The sequence below is a fragment of the Hyalella azteca genome, unplaced genomic scaffold (genome assembly GCF_000764305.2).
Source record: "Hyalella azteca isolate HAZT.00-mixed unplaced genomic scaffold, Hazt_2.0.2 contig3814, whole genome shotgun sequence".
NCBI classification, from domain to species: Eukaryota; Metazoa; Arthropoda; class Malacostraca; order Amphipoda; family Hyalellidae; genus Hyalella; species Hyalella azteca.
The window spans coordinates 71,075-93,805 of NW_025934048.1; the positions used below are offsets into that span (position 1 = coordinate 71,075).

Sequence of the window (22,731 nt, forward strand, 5' to 3'; positions counted from 1 at the left end):
TTTTAACATTAAGTCAGGTAGAAACTATGCGTGTAGTGCTGGCGCAATGCAGCAAAAATTGAGCAATTTCAACATGGAGTGAGGTAGAAATAAAGCGTGATGAGCGGGTGGAGTGGTACGGAAGTGGCCTGAAAGCTTCCTCTTTTATAATGAACCCACTGAAGAAATTCGTGCCGTGAATTGCAGTTCTGAGGCCACAAACTCTTTCCCGTGGGGCCAATAACGATGATAACGTCGTTATAAATGCATTTCCGAATGAGATATCATGCCTTGAAGGTTGTTAAGAAGTTTAGCCTATCATTGATAACGATGTTTGGGACTCCGCTGAAGCACCACGAAGGGACTCCTTATTTTTATTATTGTTCGCATGAACACCTAATTTATGTCGTTACTTTTGTCCTATTTTCTAATTAATAATAATTCTAACGAGAGTATTAAACCAACATTGAGGATTTATTTCACCATTAATAAATATTTATGGAATTTGGGTGTGGGCAGCGGGAACAGTCAGCATTAAATATACATCAAACCTGTAGGCTAATCTCTCATCGAAAATACGTAAAAATGTATTGATATTGTGAGTAAGATGAATTTAGCTACTTGAAAATTTAATTGAATACATATTTGTCAATAATACCCTCATATTACAACGACTGCAATAACAAATACATTTGAATGACACAGATATTGCAGAAATATCCCCTGTATATATACAGCGCGAAGCTTCAAACAAACTTGAAAACTTTCTACGAATATTTATCGTATTTTAGAAAATGTGTTTGATCCCTGGTAATTAACATGTGTATTGTTAATCGAGTGCATTAGTCATCATAATTGTCGAATCAGTATGTAAGTACTGGTATAGTAAATACTATCAGAGGAGCCAATATTTCGAGATTTTGAATGACACCATGCAGTAGACAAAACGAGCATATTTATACGAGTTAAAAGGTTACCAGCAATAATTTATATCAGAACAATAATTCTTATCAGAATTCATTGTTCAATGACGCTAGCTTTTCATTGTTCTAATTTTGGAGTGCAACAAATTTATAGACGTAATTTCCTTTAGTCCTGCCAAATATTTTGTTGTAATGCAATTTTGGAATCTCTACCTTCAATTTGAGGTCTAATTTCGAATTGTATAAAATGTTACATCAGTTAGTTTGACACAAGAAAAAATCTTCCATGCAATCAAAAATTAACTTTCATTTCTCCTGCATGCGTCGCAGCTGCAGTCAATCGTTATCTCGGATCATATCTTCTCGATAACAAACACTGCTGTTCTTTACTGGGGATAAAAGGGAATATTTTTAGGTGACGCCGTGTCGTGGCTATCCTATTGCTGTCAGGGCACTAATGAGCTTCGTTATACGCGAGAATAACCAAAGTTTCGTGCAGTTTTGTGTCATAAATTCCCGCGTGATCACTTTGAGCGAGAATGTCGCGCTCAGGGTCGGAGCTGACATGCACAGGGTGAGCAGCAAAAGCTTGGGTACCTGACACGTTAAAATATTTATTTTATTTGCCATTTCATGCAACTGAGCTTCCTTTGCTGATATTTTCTCAGTTTGTTGATAAATAATATACGTTTAAAAATTACTTTTTAAAAACAACACTTCCAAAGAATCCAGTGTCTCCAATCTTACAGATGGACGATGAATTTCTCCTCTAATTTTCGAAAATTAAAAAAATTAATTTTTCAATTCAATTTTTTTAATATATATTTTTTTAATATATAATTTTTTCAAAATTATTTATTCTGTTAATTGATTCATGCATTGCCTCTCACTTCACACAAGTGTGCAAAATTTCAGATCGATTAGACAGGTATAAGTGTGTCAAATATCAGTAATAAGATTTGTAGCTGACAAAATATTTTTTCAATTTTTTTTAATATTGAAAAAAAAATTAATTTTTTAAATAATTTATTTTGACATTTGATTCATGCGTTGTCTCCAACTTTACACAAGTGTGCAAAATTTCAGATCGATAGGATAAGTAGAAGTGTATTAAATTTCGATTACAAGATTTGTAGCAGACAGACAAACAAATAGACAAGAAGTGAAGTTAAAGAGAAGTGTTGTAAAAAATGCTGCTCATTATTAATTATAAAAAATTTATGGTAAATATCCAATGAGCATTTCCTTCTTTTTGCTCTCAGAACATTGGTCAATTATTGAGATCTCTTTTTCATTTACGAGGAAGGTTCTACATAAAATTATTTTCTAGTAGATAATTTGCTTGAGAAGATACTTCGTATCACTGGTTGCTTGTTTGCCCATAAATTTAGTTCTTTTTTGAGTAGATAATGCATACAACGTTGACTGCTATAGCATGGATGTCATCGTAAAATGACTATACAAATTCTTTTTTTAATTGCTTGCAGGTAAGCGGGCAGCTCTACGGAATATTATTCAAAAAACTTCGTAAGTACGTGAAATTTTTAAAGTTGTTGCAGAAAATTCCTCTACTTATGCTGCAAAAAATGAAACATATTTTATAGTACTCAAACTAGCAATTGTTCGAAAATTTGATTATGGATGTTTAAATTATATTATAAAAATTAGCGTATCAAATGTTACGTTTTAGGAGCTATGAAAATGTGCGTCATATGGATATAAAGATCAATTTTCTTGAAAAAGAGGAAGATGGTTTGATTAAAAACAAAATCTAAAAAATCGAGGACTGTCTACGATATTTTCCTTTAATTTTTTTATAATTGGAAAGTTAGCCGTACACATTCATACGCCACACCTTCGAAAATTCAAGCAGGTTTATAATGTACAAATAATAAAATGCATCGTGTACGAATACGTTCACGGGCTATATAAAAGAGGCGCTGATGAATTGAGAATTAAAAAGAGCGTTGAGAGAGCAGCGCTCACCGTAGACCATGCCACGGTAGCAAGAGCAGCGTTCAGAGAGCAGCGCTCACCGTAGACCATGCCACGGTAACAAGAGCAGCGTTGAGAGAGCAGCGCTCACCGCAGACCATGCCACGGTAACAAGAGCAGCGTTGAGAGAGCAGCGTTCACCGTAGACCATGCAACGGTAGCAAGAGCAGCTGAGAGAGCAGCGCTCACCGCAGACCATGCCACGGTAGCAAGAGCAGCGTTGAGAGAGCAGCGTTCACAGCAGACCATGCCACAGTAGCAAGAGCAGCGTTCACCGCAGACCATGCCACAGTAGCAAGAGCAGCGTTCACCGTAGACCATGCCACAGTAGCAAGAGCAGCGTTCACCGTAGACCATGCCTCGGTAGCAAGAGCAGCGTTCACCGCAGACCATGCCACAGTAGCAAGAGCAGCGTTCACCGTAGACCATGCCACAGTAGCAAGAGCAGCGTTCACCGTAGACCATGCCTCGGTAGCAAGAGCAGCCTTCACCGCAGACCATGCCACAGTAGCAAGAGCAGCGTTCACCGTAGACCATGCCACAGTAGCAAGAGCAGCGTTCACCGTAGACAATGCCACGGCAGCAAAAGCAGCGTTCACCGTAGACCGTGCCACGGTAGCAAGAGCAGCGTTGAGAGAGCAGCGTTCACCGTAGACCATGCCACGGTAGCAAGAGCAGCGTTGAGAGAGCAGCGTTCACCGTAGACCATGCCACGGTAACGGCTTCATCTCCGGCTTGTCAGGCTCAGTGGGTGAAGCTCAATCAGCAGGGCCACTACTGCTTGTGTTTTAGCGGCTGTTGTCTTTTTTGTTACATCTGTTGTCACTTTTGTTAAAGTTTAATTAAATATATTAGCGGTACATTTGACATGGCAGTAGCGGTTAACGGTTTAACAATTTAACCGTTCACCGCTACTGCATAAGTGCCAAATGTACCGCTAATATATTTAATTAGAGACGATTAACAGAAAAAATTTCTGCATTGTTAATTTGTATTCGACTGTTCGGCATTATTGTGTAAAATAAAATTCAAATTTCAAATTCATGATATTCGTATTCAGGTTTGTAAGCCTGAAATCCACTCCTGAATCTATTTTGCATTGACTTGCTATCTTCAACTAAACAAAGATATTTCAATTCAAAAATTTGAAGGAACAAGCCTAATTTAAGGGAGATTTGCCAGCTAACTATTTATTTTTCCCTCTCATATAATATTCATTCCCTTATAGTGCATGTAATTGTATGAATACTTATAAATCCGTCATAATTTGTTAGTTTCGTGCTGATCTCGAGGCAAGCCTTAATTGCTTAAGCTTTGGCAGCGATTGTTCATTAAAGCCGTGACGTGCAGATGGAAAATTGATTTAATATAATTAAATCGATTTTATAATGATTTAATAATATTTAATATTAATAATATAATATAATAATTAAATTGATTTAATAATATCGATACGTGAGAGAAAATTATGATAATGCGATGCTCTATGAATACCAAAGAACGTTTCAGGTCAAACTATATTCATTGATGTAAATAGGCGCAGCCCAAACTCGTTTATAAAGCAATGCAAAATGTCAATGCAGTTGTGAACCGTGGATACCTTTACATTCAAATGCGCAAATAAATATGAATATTTATATAATTATTTTGTGTGATTACATTCTCAACAAGCTTTTAAGCTCTGAGATGCATAAGGATTACGAAGCGATAATTAAATTTTGTAGAAGAAAATAACTTCTACAAATAATCAATTTCAGCAAGCTAAACAAATATAGCAATTTGAACTGCTATATCACGTACGGTTTTCATCCATGCGGCATGCCAAAGTTTGCTTAAATAATCAATGATTATTTATCGAAAAGAAAATTGATCGAAGTGCACCGTTATGTAAACTTTGAAATTCATACAAAAACTCTGCATCTATCGTTTTTTTTTTCGGCAACAATCGGGAAACTGCCGCCTTTGTCAATCATAATTGCGCATCAAGAAGAATATAATCCTTCAGTAATAATTTGAAATACTTGAGTTTTTCAACAATATTTTATTTATAAGAACATGAGAACATGAAATCTAGCTAAACAGCAAATGCAATAAAAAATTAGGAACTGCGCTTCTAGCGTTAAGTCAGTTGACACGAATCTGAACGCCACCCCAATTTGACAATGACCTATTATTCACAATAATGTACGTACGTTATATTCAGACTCTCCAATTGGTGAAGTCAGTCAAATTCACAATTATTGTACTTCAGTCCAATTTTTTATTCTATGACAATTTTATGGAACATTGATTGAAATTGAAATTAATGAAAAAATTACACTTACAAGGCACTTTTTTGGTGCTGTATGCCTCGGCCGTGGTTACTTTAACAAATTAGCATTCAGGTCCCTGTAGTCCAATACATTTGACAAACAATCATATTCGCAGTAACTATGATCGTCATGAAATTCGAACGTCTCGACGACATCTAATATACCGCATCCTCCACACTCAGGGCGGCCATCCATACTAACTTCATTATTACAGAAGACTTCAGAGAGAAGCATAAATGTGGCGTTCCGGCATGTGGCATAAATGTGGCGTTCCGGCATGTGGCATAAATGTGGCGGTACGGCATATTTATGGTAATTGTCTACCGGCGATTGGGGTTTGATTTTGGTGGTGCCGCGTAACTGGAGTCAGGTGAGGGCGAAAGAAATTATTATCGATCGTCTTTTATCGAACTTATTAAAGGTTGTTAAAGATTTCTATCCAACACAATTGTTGAGGAATTTTTTTTCGCAAAAAAAAGTTCTAATAAAATACACTACAATTTAAAAGCTAATGAGGCAAATTACCTAAAACTTCACAGACATGGCGATCATCAAATTCAGAGCTCGTGATATGCAAGTTCAAATTTGCTGCATTTATTTTCCAAGTCATTGCATTACGTTGGCTTTAAATTTTACCATCGGGATTGGCAAGAAATACTTACTAACGCGCCAAAATCAGGTTCGATATTAAGCGAAATAGATTGGTGCTTACATTAGCTGTTGTATTTGCCGGGAAAATATACGAAATTGAGGGATTTAGAGGCGCTCTGAAAAAATGTGTATTTATTTAGGTTTTATAAAGCAAGCTTTCAGCCAGTTTAACCGATGAAATGGAAATGGTAAATTGCACTCTAACCGCTGGCTAGCTTACGTGCATGCACATTAATTAGTTTCAAGCTATATAAACAAATTGTGTAAATAAGGCTTAATTTCATTTTGTTAGTTTAGAACAAATACAAATTCGTTTAACCAAATAAAAACATTGGTAGAGAGATGAGAATATAAAAAAGTAAATGAACTCCACAACGGTAAAAATGATTTCCGATCGAATCAAATGAATGAAGGCAAATTTTAAAACTCGGGATAATTGTCATTTGTTAAAAAAATGTCAGGATAGACGAACAAATTTCGTTGCCCTGCTTGTCACTAAAATGTCAAGCTCTTAATTACAGGATTTATTTGTGTTTTAGTATTGCACGCGAATGAAATCCAGGTCTCACACTGTATCTTTTCATAAAAAATAAAATTATACCTTCAAAACATCAACGTTATTCTCTAACGACCATTATGGGAAAGAACCAAATATTTAGCAATATATAGTGAATAAACTATATAGGTATAAATCATATATTGAATAAATTTGTTTCCTACGTTGGAACCTCTAGGAAAAAAATTTAAATTAGATATGACTATATATTTGAGATAATAATAATGTAGCGGTTTCAGCGTTTATTGGGCCGTAGGTCTGTCGCCGATTCTTAACATCGCAGAACATTCACAGCTTGTTGCGGTCTTGAACACGCAACTCACTGCTACAATTCTACTGTGCTTAAACCCCCCCCCCCGGCTTCAATATTCTTTCATTTATCTTTTTTATTGAATAAATTAGCAAGTGTCAGGAGGCATTATTAAGCGCCGTCAGACTAATTACGTATATTCAACCTGAGGACAGGGATTTCTTGACTTGTTGTTGAACTGCATGAAGAATAAGAAAGACACTACTTCTCTCTATAAAATTTATCATGATACGGGGCGATTATACATAAGCGTCAATACAGAGATACAGACAGGTATAGGCCAAGACGTCGACCGTTAGGTCGGAGTAACTCAAACGAGTGTTAAGAGTTGTTAATGGCAGTGCACTTACTTACTGGGGTCCTTACCATGGTTCCCAGCCCTTTTATAGACTTCTACTTCCGCCCACTACTGGAGTCTTGATCGCGTAATGTGTCACGTGACGTTGTCCATGCCTGACTCTGCTAATTTTATCGTAGTGACCCACGTAGTGACCCACGTAGTGACCCACGTAGTGACCCACGTAGTGACCCACGTAGTGACCCACGTAGTGACCCACGAGAATATTACGAACTCTCAACCCACTGAGCCCACCAGCAGGTTACGAACCCATAATTAACCCACGTGACTAGATTAATAGCACGATACGAGCCCACAACCCACGAGCACGTGACATATCCGCGTAGCCCACGAGCACGTAACATCCGCGTAGCCTACGAGCACGTGTCATATCTGCGTAGCCTACGAGCACGTGACATCCGCGTAGCCTACGAGCACGTGACATATCCGCGTAGCCTACGAGCACAAGATGAGTCCACAACCCACGAACACGAGACAAATCCCCGTAGCCTACGAGCAAGTGACAAATCCGCGTAGCCTACGAGCACGTGATGAGATCACAACCCACGAACACGAGACAAATCCGCGTAGCCCACGAGCACGTGATGAGTCCACAACCTACGAGCACGAGACGTATCCGCGTAGCCCACGAGCACGTGACATATCCGCGTAGCCTACGAGCACGTGATGAGTCCACAACCCACGAGCACGAGACGAACGTACTTCATCACCTCGAGGCGAAGCGTAAGGCCATTTCTCGCTACGATTTATGCGAAGCGAGCATAAAAGGACATATTTTTGGCAGGCCTTTCATGCCATATATAATGTGTTTGTCGGACAAGCAAAAATGTTCGAGTGCTGCCCGGCGCAGAGAATATATCTGACTTAAGTGGACAAAGTAACGTCGGCCTTGTGACTTTCGCAGACTGCTTCTTGATGAAGCTTGTGCCGCGTCAGAGAGACTTCCCTTCTGCTCCCAACTGCGTCTCTTTTTTTTCTCATGAGGACTTCTAGGAATATGTTGCTCTAGGATATGTTGTTGCCGATAGGGTATTCAGTTGGGCATAAATTTCTACTAGGAGAATAGTTCTTTTTATCTTTTTATATATTATTGCTGATAGGGTTTTCAAATGGTTATATGCTTCGAATGGGAGAAAATAATTCTTGCTATATATTGTGGCTTATAAGGTATACAGTTGGAGTTGGGCATACGCTTCAACTAAGAGAATAGTTCTTGCTATATATATTGTTGCTGATAAGGTATTCAGTTAGGCATACTCTTCAACTGAGAGAATACACCTCTGTATAGTTTGCAGCGTAGAAAGCGTTGGGTTTGAGAACACTCGAGTATGGGTGCTGTTGGAAAAGATGTGTATAAGAGTTTATAAATATTCAAATGATGCTAAGTTATTATTTTTTGATTAGCAATTAGCTGGAAGGTTTGATATTGAAGATATATGGCACGCAGCAGTTCTATTATATGTTATTAATATTCACAGCTTGCAAATAATTTAGGGAAAAATCATTGATGGCCATGGGAGTACTGCTTAAAATATGGTCGGCACATGAAAAATATTTTCTTGCTTCGATATCATTTCGCTTGAAATATATTTCACTGACCAGAAAGCTTGTTTTTTACGAGTGGTGTTACTCATCCTAGAAAAATACTTGGTAAACGATATACCATGTTGCAGATATCACATCTTCGTTGCTGATGCTAAGCTAATATTTTTTTACGATGTTCAAACATCGAATTTATGCTTCGCTATCCATGCTTCTACATTTGAATTTATATTGTGTGCTATATATGCCCGTTAAATGTGCATTAAAATTGCATGGACATTTTATTTCATATTAGAGTGGTATTGTAGCAAAAAAGTTTATGGCTTTTCTTTAGAGTGGATGAGATGATTAATTGCTAGTAATATTTCTGTTGCTAAAAATATATGAACATAACGAGAATACTTGAATTGCATGTAACTTATAATCATATTCCATGAAAATCTGTCAAAATTTTATTTATCATGATTTAATTAAGATGATATTGATTATTTGAGATAATCCTGGCTTAATTGCAATTGAAACATAATATGATATTCTAGTTAATGTTACGTATTGTACAAAAATATATGCTACTAAGGTTGGAAAATGGAAAGATCCTACTGAATAATACGCATATAATTATTAAATGAAGTAAAATTATTATGGAGGTATGAACGACCAAATATTTTGGATTTTCGACACGAAAAAACATAATAAAACAAAAAAGTTATTATATTCTCTTATTGGGTTACAATGCTCAGAATTTAAATAAAGATTAAAGGTTCGGATGAACGGCTACCTGTTTCTTGGTTGTGCATTTTTTTGAATTATTAAAGGACCCATAATCTCGCTGAGGTCATGGTTGAATAAGGAACATTTCTCTTGAAACTTGTGGTGCTGTATGGCGTCGATCTGATCAATAATTAATATTTATTGTTACACGTAATTTTGCCAAGTATTGGAGCGAATTCAAATCATTTATCGAAGGCCCGTAAGACAATAAATTATTTATAACATGTCACTCCACTCTGTCAAAGTGGACGGGCTCTAGTAAATTAATTAATCACAAATTCACGATGAACATTAATTTGTGTCCGGAATAATATGTATCCAAAAATTGTGATATCTTGAGCGCATTCTAGCACACAAGCTGAAGTTCAAAAGATAGAAATATAATAAAGAAAGAATAAAAAAAGAAACAATTCTGGGATCAGATCGTGTAAGTGCGGCAAGAAGGCTTTATACTCAACCTATCCGGCACTCGAGCTCCCACAGCAGGTCCGGAAAACTGGCCGGAATGTTCCGTATTCCAGTCACGCGTTCTGTACCACACGCAAAAAATAGCTTTTCGTCTCTGCCAGACAGTATTCACTGACGAGTTATTCCGCGAGCCTTACTCATGCCTGCATAAAATAAACGAGACTGGCACGAAACTTGAAGCTTTCTTCTCACTGAGAATAAGTACAAGATAAGAAGTGATTATCTAACAGTCTTGTAGCGCTTTTTCCGTGGGAATAAAATCCTGGATTATGGACACGTTTTTTAACGGACATAGTTTTTACTGCCATATGGAAACCGAAAGTTGCTCATATAATAATTCAAACTTGAGTGTCTCGACGCTTAATATTAGCGTGAGTATTTGCACTTGTAATTTGTTATTGCAACGACAAGTAAAACAAGACAAATAATTCTCGAGCTTCAATCATATATAACGTATTATCTCAAATATGTTTAAATAATTAGATGTGCGAAATCAATGATCGACCAATATGAACCGTATGAGATGACTACTTACATTTTTTGAATAGTAATCTATAATTTTGGGCAAGTTGTATAGACCCTAAAGTTTAACTAAGCTTCTTACTCATATGATAAGACGCCTCATGATGACTCCTTCAGTAGGGCACCGGATGTTCCCTATTGGAAATCAGATGCATGCTTCTTACTAAAGTTAAATATATAGTTCTCCCTGAACGTTAAAAACTAGTAATATTGCGCGTAGAGCGTTCCAGTGAAGGGAAATCCGTCTGAATCTCGATTAACATGCCAGTTTGTATTGAGAAATATGCAACATTCGGACCAACCCAGTGAAAATTTACAGACGCAGCAGCTTCTGATTTGGATTACCATAAGCTGGGGCGACCCTAAATTTTGTTAGGGACAGTTTTGAATGAACATCGAAACACATTCCGGTTAATAATGAAACCTAAAATATCAATTTTTGCGTGGAACATTAATGCAAAAACAATTTATTTGCTTGTTGTACTAGTTGGTCTCGTGCAAATTGGTTTATGCTGAACGAGGCACCAGAGCAGCGCGATGGGGCTGTCGTAATTACGAAATCAGCGCCGGAAACCGGACGCAAAAACGGTTTATCCATGTCTGCCCTTAAAAATAGGCCACTCTCACGATTCTACCCGACATCCACCGTTGATAAAGCATAAATACATAAAGCACGTCATATAAGAGCTTACTATGTAACAATAATACGAAATTAATAGTTGTTAATTAGCAAAATCTTGCAGAAGCCACAGTGCCTTTAAAAGTAAATGATAACGTTAGGTTTCCGTCATAAAAGGGCTCAATGTGCAACCATAATACGAAATTAACAGTTGCTAATTAGCAAAATCTTACAGAAGCAACAGCGCCATTAAAAGTAAATGATAATGTTTATTCATTTGGTAACGTTTCCGTTACCAAATGCAAAGTATTCTAAAGATCAATCAAGAATAGAACTTGATGAGCTCTGAACCCAAAGCGCCTGGCAATCTCAGGTCCGTTGTGCTCACCATTGCGATTTTCGGGGACTGCCATCTGCCACGTTTCTCGAAACCTGTTGGCTTTTGTGATGCAGATGATGCCGATGCTTTTTAGGGACCGAGATACCCTCCAAATCGTAGATCCTGCAGGATCCGGCATTGATCTTTAGAGTTCCAGGAACCTATCCTGAAGAAGGAAAAATTCTAGCAAGACAAAGTGGGCGCTCGGTTGCGATCAAAGGATCCGTAAATCAAAGACGACTGAGGTTCTATTAAAGAAGTTTATTGATAGGAGCAGGAGAGATCCTTAAAATTATCTCCTATAGTCGAGAGGATCGAGTGATTCCACGGACACTATTTGACAATGAAAGGGTTTTTTAGTTTGAAATTGAGATTCGACTAAGATCTTGACGTATTGTTATCTAATAAACAGCCTATGTTTACACATAAGTTTACTCTCCACTCCTTTAGCTCGGAATATTTAACTTCTGTGCCAGTCCTATATACCTACCAGCAATGGCATCCTAATTATTTTAAAACCAGTCCACAATTTAATTAAGTATTATACGTGTACTTCCAACATTTGAACAAGTAAACCAATGATGCAGCAAAATCAAATAAATTAATTCATCGAAATTAAACTTAATTATGGTTAAGCTTACAACTTTTCATGCTGATAGACACTGATGCATTTGACATGTCATCGGTGGTAAGTCAGGTCACCGCCTCATAAATAATTCAGAGAGGAATGGAATTACGAAGATTTTACCCCATCCTCGCTCGCAATACATCGTCGGATAAATTAACTTCTCGTTGATCCTTCATTATTTATTATACAATATTTATTGTGAGATATTTTTCAAATGGCGCAATGGTTGGGATATCTTTCGCCCACGACAACTAATTTGCGTGGTAACAACGAACAAACTAAATATGCATGCAAACTATGCAGCTTTTTCCTCTATGAATTTGTCACTGGAAGGGAACAGAAACCAGGATTAGAGCGGGTCTTTTTGTGATTTTTCTTCACCACAAATGAGCGATGCATGTTAATTTTACGGTCTTTTCCTCAGTTTCATACATAATTAACGCTTGTCTTAGAAGTTATTACACGCACACAGCTGTCTCGTTGCCTGGTTAATGATACGAGGAGCATTTTTGCTGGCGACTCGCAAGAACATTTTTAATTTAGGGTGAAAAATGTGCGGAAATATTTGTTGAGTTTGTTAACGTGATTATGAATTTTTTTAAGGTTTGAAAAAATAGAACCATCCTTTTTTTAGCATTTGCCACAAATACCAAAAACATGTTAGCAAGACGGCTGCATCAAAAAACCACTAGAAATTTTCAGTGACATTTAAAAGTCAGTATTTTTATTGTTAAAGTCTGTGAAAAGTCAGAGTTTCAAGGATGAAAACTCAACTTCAAGCTGTTATGAGAAGGAAAACGTTTTCTATTTTCACGTGCATTTTCGCGCTGTTAAGAAGACGTCAGTGAGAGACTGACAGAAGATTTAGATTGTTTTGAGAAGGCAGGATTCCCGTCGTACAAATCCATTAATGCCACAAATCCTGGAGCTGCCCAAGATCACTGAAGCGATGGCTGCAATTTGCATAGCTCCCCTCGCTAAACAAGAAAAATGAACGCCTCGTCTAACCCAAAGAAAAGTGTTCGAATCCATTGAAAGTTCCTAGACCTCGGCCAAAGATTTGAAGGGTTTCCAAGAAGTTGGTTTTGATGCAGCGAAAGAAAATTCGCAGCTTGGTTCCCCATTCAATATTTCGGGCTATCGTTTGCCTGGATTTATTGAGCAGCGATTGGCAGTTGTTTATTGTGTTGCTTGAATGGTGAGCGAAATACGAGATCGCCCTGAAAAGTCCCCACAGAGTATGGACTTGTAAACCTTGTCGAATAGCAACTGAAATCGAAGCTGAAATGGTTACTTCGCGTTCTTCACGTCGGGTAGTCATCAATAGTTCGTTATTGCAGTTAGTTATTGCTAGTATTTATTGGCGCGACTAGCAGGAAGATCCTTCTAAAACTGTCGTGCTGTAAGTAATGGGCTTTTAGTCTGCACTTTTCAAAAGTTTTTCGAAAATATAATGGATTTCAAATTTATAACCTTCTATTACCATGGTAAGGAAACCGTCAACATGAATTATTATTTGGACGAAGTGGACCGCTGATGTCAATTGAATGCATGCTATTGTCGAAAGTTCAAACAACAAGTCTGCATTTGAAATTATAATAAATTGAAAATTAACCATACTTTTTTTGTTTCCTCCCGACGGTAAAATTTTATCAAAACTTATTGGCGATGATCAACTTGTTATTTTTGGCTTGCATAGTGTTTTTTTAAATAAAAAATAAATACATGACTGTAATCTGGGTAATAAGCGCTGCAATTATCGTTGGAATGAATTTATGTTAAGTCATATACAACAAGGTGAATCTAATATATCTCGCAAATTTAATAATTGTATATTCGTTACGATGAATAACCGGTATGCAAAAAAGAGCCGAGATTGAAGCAGATCTTAGTTAACGATTCAGTTTTTCCGCATCTTTCAGTTAGAAATTATGATGAAAGGTCAATTAATTGTATTTGTATTTGCATCTTTCCTTTTCAAATTGTATTGAGTTAATATAATACTGTTTATGAACTGAGTGGCTCAACAAGCAATAACCCATCGACATTTTTATGTTCTTTAGAGATCATCGAAAAATGTCGCAATCACTCAAATAAAAGAGCTGAAATTATTATGTAATAAACATAGAGAGAATCTATGCGAAGAAATAGCTAGAAGATAAAAAAAATTCGCAGAGCGGGATATTTATTCCGAAAATTAAAATCTCACTCTATATCAAATTTGGCCTTTAATTATATAAAAAAATTATCAACATTGACACATTAAATGCTAAGGAAGGACGCTGACTCAGCAGATTCTCCACGACACGAGCACTAGCGGAGATTCTCGGTCAGAGATTAGCGATGGTCAAAGGGATCGAGCTGCCCAGTGAAAATTTACAGACGCGACAGCGTCTGATTTGGATTACCAGAAGCTGGGGCGACTCTAAATTTTGTTAGGAGCTGGGCTCTAAGGTGCAAAAATGACTTAACGATGCATGCGGCCGTCTCTGATCAGCGGCTGGTTATCGCTGTGAGCATCTCAATTGGCGACTGCATGGAGTCCTATTATTGATTTATGGGGTGAATCCCAAGGTGGGGGAATTAGGGGTTCTTCACCCTCCCCCCAAGGCTGTTCCCTTTACATCCATCCCCTTGTCACCTCCCCGACACACTTCCCCTCGTGTGCCCTCAATTGGCTGTCATATGCGTCACTTCGCCGGTCGCTGCAGCACCGACTTGTTATTATGTTATTATTACTTGAACCAATACGGTTATTGTGCTTGTCCGCTAACTATTGACGCGTTTTTGCATCATATTTATTAGAAAAATTTTATTATAAATATTTAATGATATTAATTCAATATTATTATAAATATTCTAGTTATTACTGTAACTATTGACATTACAATTCATGAGAGATAAAGAAGTATATGTGCTTCATGCAATTACCACAGGTATATCATCAGTTGGAAGGTTCAACAGGGCACGATGAAATTGATTTCCCCTACAGAGTTCCACATAAATAACAATCAATTAATTACAATTCAAATTATAATAACAGAATAAAACAAAATTTCAATGCTCACAAAGTCAAATCACAGATTTTTACCTCCGATTTAACTCATTTTATATTCACTTATTATATATATTCACGCGCTGCATTGTGTCGCTGAATCTCAAGAGTCATTCCTGCCAAACCGTTCCATGGTATTGGGGTTCAATTCGTCTTTAGGTCTTATAGAATCCTGCATGCTATATCCAATAGCAGCTTTATTTGACTAAATTCCATGCGATGAAATTATTTCTCTGTGTTTAGTATTCAATTTAGAAGATAAATTGAATTAACTAGTATTTTTGTTTTACAGAGCAAATGATTAAATTAGTTATCATTAGTACGGTTCAGTTCGCATGGCTTTTCCAGCGAATGTTTTCTCCGAATACTCATTTTTCCGAAAGTTGAAAAAAATTTTCAAGCTCGGATAACGAAAATTTTATAGTTTCATTAACGTATATTTTTTCTGAAATGAAAAGAATTTGAAAAGTATTTAGGATCTTAAACAGGAACTTCTAAATTACTAGGCTATGATTTCCTTCGAATTAAAAAAAAATCTTGCCGGCCGCCTCCTGTAATTGAAACCGTCTCGCCGTTTTTTCGAATGTTGTACGGGTTTCTAGTGTTAAATTTGAAAAATATTTCAACAGTTTTTTTCACGTATCGGCCGGCCACTGAAATACTAGAATTTCATACTGAAATTTTTCGAACGATGTATGCCCCCAAAAGCGTCGTCAATAATGTGTCCCAGATATTTAACTGGGCGCTGTAGAGTGAATACGTCGCTGAATGAAGGCGGTTTCTTTTCACCCAGCGCGCCTGAAAACAAGTCGTTGGAATTGAGGCGGTAGAGAAAGCCTCGAGTTTCTGAGGCTCGGCGATGCGGTTTCTTTCCAAACAAACAGTGAACTAATTACGCTTAAGTTTGTTCTCATCTGAGATCTCAAAACAGCCCCGTAGTTGTGGGGATAAACTTGTTTTGCACAAGTCTGGCTCAGTGAGACGTGTACGGTAGAACAAAAATACACTACGAGGTGCAAATCTCAATTGCGTAGTTTTAGCTCCCCATTGTCTTGATACTGGATATCAAAAAACATTCAAGATTGCTATAATTTAGAAGTATATTTATAAGATCATCGAGGCCATAAGATTAGTAATATGCTAAAGTGTAGTAATTAGCTGCTTTTTTTAGTTTAACCTTCAGTGCAATAAGTATTAAGTTTCGAATAAAATCTGAATTGCACTTCACTTGAAGAAAATTTTACGAGTTCGGGGGCCATAAATATTTTAGTAATTTACTTAGTTGCCCAATAATGCGCTCAACAAACGCTTTGCTGATGCTGTGTCATAGAGGTGTTTACTGCATTTATATCGGCAATTTCATTATTGAAAATTAGGAAATATTCTCCTCATAGCAGTCACAGACTCACTTTTTCACTTGTGTTTCATTAATTATTTTCTATGATGATGAGTTGATTATCGTTATGGGACTTGTAACTTCGTTCATAGCTTGCACGTGATTTTAAATTCATGACTCATGCTTCACCAAATGAATGACTCTTAATTAATTAAGAACGTATTTAGTTGACCAAAAAATCTTCGCAAGAGGGCTAGAATAAAAAAGTTACCTCGCAATGAAAATACGAGTACCATGTTATTTTCTTTGTGGTCCGCAGCGCATCTAATTTTTCACTTTAATTCCATCGGTTTCCAGACAATCAAGTAGCATGGAATTCTGAGGCAATACGATTATTAAATTTATATTTACCCCAGCGGCATGGCAATCAAACCCACCAACAAATGAAAACTGGGCAGCCAGCGGCCTTAACGAGCCTCCTCTCTACCCACCGTTGATTTTAATAAATGTCCTCTTGCGTTTCTTTCACACGTGCAGCGCCATGTGTAAAGATTTCAAACATTTTTGAAATTTTAAATTTTAAGGTTCTAGACGATTTTTGCCCAAATTTTTCATAAGCAAGAATTCAAAAGGTATTTTCACACATGTTAAATCAATAAATAATAATTAAAATTAAAAGCACAAATGAATTTCTACTGTTATTTTCGACAAATTTTATTCTAAAGTGGCCGTATTCCAACAAGGGGGTCGGCAGCCCAAGCGGCGTATCTCGTATACGACGCAGTTAGGGGAGGTGGAGGTGGGGAGAAAAAGTGTAGGCTATACCCCACAAAATATTCCAGGAGCATTTTGAATAAGTCTGGTGGGTGACCTGGCTGTGTTTTCACAGAAACTTGAGCAAACTCCATCAGCCTGGGAAAACAATGCCTTGTCCCATGCCGTCAACGCGTTCAAGAAATGTCAGGACGCTAGGCACAAGCGGTGCTTCAGCTTCAATATGCAAGGTGTTTTTAGCGCATTTTCTCGTTTATGGAAAAAATGCACTATTGTGCTCGCCATGTCCGTCTGTCTGTCTGTCCGTCCGTCCGTGACCTCAAGTTTTCGTTGACGAGAAAATGCGCTCTCTGTCACTCACTGCAGTGAGTACTGAGTTATATTTTTTTTGTTTGTGGAATTGAAGATACAGTACCTATATAAAATAAAAGTATTCATGAAAATTATTAAAATTTTAGGAAGATTTATGGCATGATTTATGCATGGATATCATACACAATTATTAGAGTTATTTAGTAAGTTATAATCATGAGAAATGCAAAACTTTATGAGGAAACTAAATCTGTGATATAAAGTTTTATAAGCACACCAAATTTCAGAGGAAGGAAAATTCTTTTATATATATTTAAACATTACATAATAAAAAATATTAAATTAATAAATTAAATTTCGAAATTTTGGTTAATGAATTGTGATTGAATTTTCGATCACCATCGTTCTTTATTGATGAGATTAGTGATGATTTTCAACGAATAAGTGGTTATTTTTGATGCTCATTTTACGATGAACATTGCAAATTCAGATTCAAATCGCCAGTGTAGCGCATATTCCAGACTTGTGCCGATACATTAAGATATATGAACAGAAATATTTTAAAATCTGCAGAATTTTATGATATAAGTGACAAATTTTTTTCTACTGCAGCGAATAATCAACCATCAGCAAAGAAGTTAGCCTTTTTGAGTCGTTATTTCATCACAATTAAATGCAGTTCCCATCTCAAATTTTACTTCTTGGCTTTTCGCACACTCCTTCTGCAATGCTACTGAAATCATTATTTTCGAGTAGTACTAACCTTTCGGATTATTCAACTTTAGATCTCATTAGCATTCCTTTTCGATCTTGTCTTCTACGGAAACTAGTAGTCATAAATAAAAATTCAATTTCAGCCCTTAAGAAATAAACTTTCATCAACAAAAATACAGGCCATGTATCATCCAGCTAATAAACTATTACAGAAGCTTATCTATAACTGCTTATCTATTTCATTTCATTCCCAAATCGATGGCCACCGACTGGCCGCCAATGGACCGCCAGTAATTTTGCCACAGTATCAAGAGGCTGCATGAGTTGTCACAAGCACCCGTTGCATCAGCAGCTGCACTGATTACACCGTATCAAAGTTACGACTGAACTGCGCTGCGTATAAATGGCCCACACGTTTCAGGGAAGGAGGGTAGCCTGCGCACGCACTATTGCGCCGCGCTCACCCATGATAGCCTTACTACAGGGTTGGTAGTTAGCCTTACTGCAGGGTTTGGTAGTTAGCCTTACTGCTGGGTTTGGTAGTTAGCCTTACTAAAGGTTTGGTAGTTAGCCTTACTGCAGGGTTTTGTATTTAGCCTTACTGCTGGGCTTGGTGGTTAGCCTTACTGCAGGGTTTGGTAGTTAGCCTTACTGCAGGGTTTGGTAGTTAGCCTTACTGCAGGGTTTTGTATTTAGCCTTACTGCAGGGTTTGGTGGTTAGCCTTACTGCAGGGTTTGGTAGTTAGCCTTACTGCAGGGTTTGGTGGTTAGCCTTGCTACTGGGTTAGGTAGTTGGCCTTATTGCTGCGGTTTGACGGTTATCCTTGCTGCTGGGTTTGGTGTTTGGTGCTACTACTGAAAATAGAACCTTTTCCAACTACTGGGGTTGAGAATGTAAATAAAGAACCTCCAAATGCTGCAATAATCATCCGAATAGCTGAAGCAGACCATGGTTCCTACTGGATTATTCCCTTGCTTTAGATAACGAATACGTAAATGATAGTCATAATATGCAACTGCTTGACCCATCAGTTATTTGTGACCACGGAGTAGACGGAAGTTGTCAAATGCAATGGCCGCGGGCGTCAGTGTTAGGAAACTATTTGGAATTTGTGGCAGTTTTCGAATGCAACTGCTGCAGCCGTCACTGTTAGGTGGCTACGGAGTAGGTAGAAGTCACCGTATTCTATTGCTGCAGGCTACAGTCACTGTTAGGTGGCTACGGAGTAGGTAGAAGTCACCGTATTCTACTGCTGCAGGCTACAGTCACTGTTAGGTGGCTATGGAGTAGGTAGAAGTCACCGTATTCTACTGCTGCAGGCTTGCAGGCTACAGTTTTAGACAGCAGCTGCTGCTGCAGCTGACCGACATCAGGGCCAGCTGAGTCTTCTTATCTGCTGTGTATTGCCACAAGGGCTCCGTTATGGGCCAATTAAGACGCCAGTTAGCGTCTAACAAACAATAAGATTAACCCGTGACCCGTTTATTCAACACATTGCACCTATTTACCGAAGAAGACCGTCGTGTGATGGTCGTGTAGCGTACAAGGAAGGAATCCCTGTCTCGGTTGCTCGGCTATAAGCACTTTATTGCTGCGCAACGCTCTCTGATGGAACATTTTCGGTTTCTCTTTTGTATTTTACTTCCTTTTTGGATAACGGAATGGAAATGATTGGTTTTTGCTGTTGATTTCATTGTTCTTCCGGCTATCAGTAAGGATAATGATCGATTTCTGTTGTGGATTACGTTTTGTTCTGGCTTCTGTTACGGAGAATTAACCAGTTTTTCATATACATTGGAGCTTCTATACGGACTTCGGTGCTTACATATATAATGCTGTTGGTTGCAATTTGAATTACTTCAGGTCACTAATCTTTTGCAGAAGTAGAAACTCACAAATTTTCGGATAAATTTTTCTCATGAGCTGCTATTTTTCATTCTTGTGGGGTTTAAAGAAAAAATTTTTGTTAACAATTCGACATTAAAGATTTCCCTTTTTAATACGTGGTGAGAAAAGTTTCGTTTTTGGGATCTAATTTAAAATGTTTTGATGTTTGGAAAAATAAAATGTTGAATGTTGTTGAATGTTTTCATTTCCAATTTTTTCAATTTTTCCTAATAAGTTTGAAGTTGCGATAATGTGGTTGGGGAAAGTATTTTAATATAAATACAATTATTTATTAATAACAAAAGATATTGGAACATGTGTTAAAATTAACACTAGAAATGGAGGGAAAATATTTTCAACGTTAATCAGTTAAATGTGAAGGAAAAATATTTTTAGTGAAGCAGTGTTCCGTTAATCGAATAAGCTACATATAATATCTGCATACGGATAAAGGATCATGCGTCAAGGCTTCGTGATGGAAAATGAAATATAATGAATAAGAATAACTCTTAGTTTCCTGGAAAATGTTTTGTGATTTGCCACGTTACACCAGATAAATAACATATGTAGAAAATCTGTGAACAGAAGATTTATAGTAAAATGTATTTCTGCTTGGTGAAGATTTTACGCAAGTTAGCCACAATTTTTCGTTACTCGGTTAATACTACATACCCGAAAGCATGGCAAAACTTAGTATAAATAAACAAACAATGGTTTTTGTGCAATTAAAAAAAAATACCGGTCGCAATTGGCTTGCTCAGGAAGCCAAAATATAAGTCTAGGTTCCTAGAATTTACCGTATCGCTGCAGGCTGCGTGGCTTAATGTAAAATCTGCAGTGCGCCAACGCAAGTCATTTTGGTGAGAAAATGAAGCTTCGTCTAGGGAAGGCGACCAGTAGCATTCCTGTCCCAGAGGAGTGTCCTGTGATGACGAAGGCGCCCGGGATTATGACTAGAATTTCGAAGGAGATTTTAGCTGGAAATTGCATTGAAGATTATGACTAAAATATTTAGGGGAGATTTTAGCTGAAAATTCCTTTGAAGATTATGACTAATATATTTAGGGGAGATTTTAGCTGGAAATTGCATTGAAGATTATGACTAATATATTTAGGAGATTTGAGCTGGAAATTGCATTGAAGATTATGACTAAAATATTTAGTGGAGATTTTAGGTGGAAATTGCATTGAAGATTATGACTGAATATTTAGGGGATATTTTAGCTGGAAATTGCATTGAAGATTATGACTAAAATATTTAGGGGAGATTTTAGCTGGAAATTGCATTGAAGATTATGACTAAAATATTTAAGGGAGATTTTAGCTGGAAATTAATTGAAGATTATGACTAGAATTTGGGAGGAGATTTCAACTGGAAATTGCATTGAAGATTATGACTAAAATATTTATGGGAGATTTTAGCAGGAAATTGCATTGAAGATTATGACTAAAATATTTAAGGGAGATTTTAGCTGGAAATTGCATTAAAAATTATAACTAAAATATTTAGGGGGATTTTAGCTGGAAATTGCATTGAAGATTATGACTAAATATTTAGAGGAGACTTTAGCTTGAAATTGCATTGAAGATTATGACTAAAATATTTAGGGGAGATTTTAGCAGCAAATTGCACTGAAGATTATGACTAAATATTTAGGGGAGATTTTTAGCTGGAAATTGCATTGAAGAGTACACCTAAAATATTTAGGGGAGATTCCAGATGGAAATTGCCTTGAAGATTATGACTAAAATATTTAGGGGAGATTTTAGCTGGAAATTGCATTGAAGATTACGACAAAAATATTTAGGGGAGATTTTAGCTGAAAACTGTATTGAAGATTATGACGAAAATATTCAGGGGATATTTTAGCTGTAAAGTGCATTGAAGATTATGACTAGAATTTTGGAGGAGATTTTAGCTGGAAATTGCATTGAAGATTATAACTAATATATTTAGAAGATTTCAGCTGGAAATTGCATTGAAGATTATGACAAAAATATTTAGGGGAAATTTTATATGGAAATTGCATTGAAGATTATGACTAAAATATTTAATGGAGATTTTTAGCTGGAAATTGCATTGAAGATTATGACTAAAATACTTAGGGGAGATTTGAGCTGGAAATTTCACTGAAGAATATGACTAAAATATTAAGGTGAGATTTTAGCTGGAAATTGCATTCAAGATAATGACTAAAATATTTAGGGGAGATTTTAGCTGGAAATTGCATTGAAGTTTCTTAATACAATATTTAGGGGATATTTTAGCAGGAAATTACATTGGAGTTTATGACCAAAATATTTAGGCAAAATTTTAGCAGGAAATTGCATTGAAAATTGTGCTTAGTTTTAACTGTGAAAATTAAAATAATATCATCTTCATAGATAATCTTCTAATATAAAATTGCTTTGCTAATCTTCTATGTGTTGAGAACTTTACTGCAAAATATTTGAAAATTATGATAAGGATTTCGGTTAAAGTAGGAAATCTTGTAGGAAACATCAGGGAAGATCAGAGAAGAATTTGCAAATAAATATTCAACTATGACAAGATTAGCGACATATATGATTACAAATCAGCGGAAGATTATGCCTGAATATTCGTGTAGAGATTTCGACTGTAGTTGACAAGAGCTTAG

At 36.8% G+C, this 22,731-nt stretch overlaps 1 protein-coding gene across 1 annotated transcript; it reads right to left on the reverse strand.

Moving 5' to 3' along the window:
* Positions 1–3,082: 3,082 nt before the first annotated feature.
* LOC108674956 (prothoracicostatic peptide-like) lies at positions 3,083–3,556 on the reverse strand. The gene has a single exon (XM_018162942.1). The coding sequence runs from the start codon at positions 3,554–3,556 to the stop codon at positions 3,083–3,085; it is 474 nt and encodes a 157-aa protein (XP_018018431.1).
* Positions 3,557–22,731: the final 19,175 nt, after the last annotated feature.

Bases quoted from the DNA above. Each gene is read 5' to 3' on its own strand.
- LOC108674956 (XM_018162942.1), bottom strand. From the start codon at position 3,556: ATGGTCTACGGTGAACGCTGCTCTCTCAACGCTGCTCTTGCTACCGTG.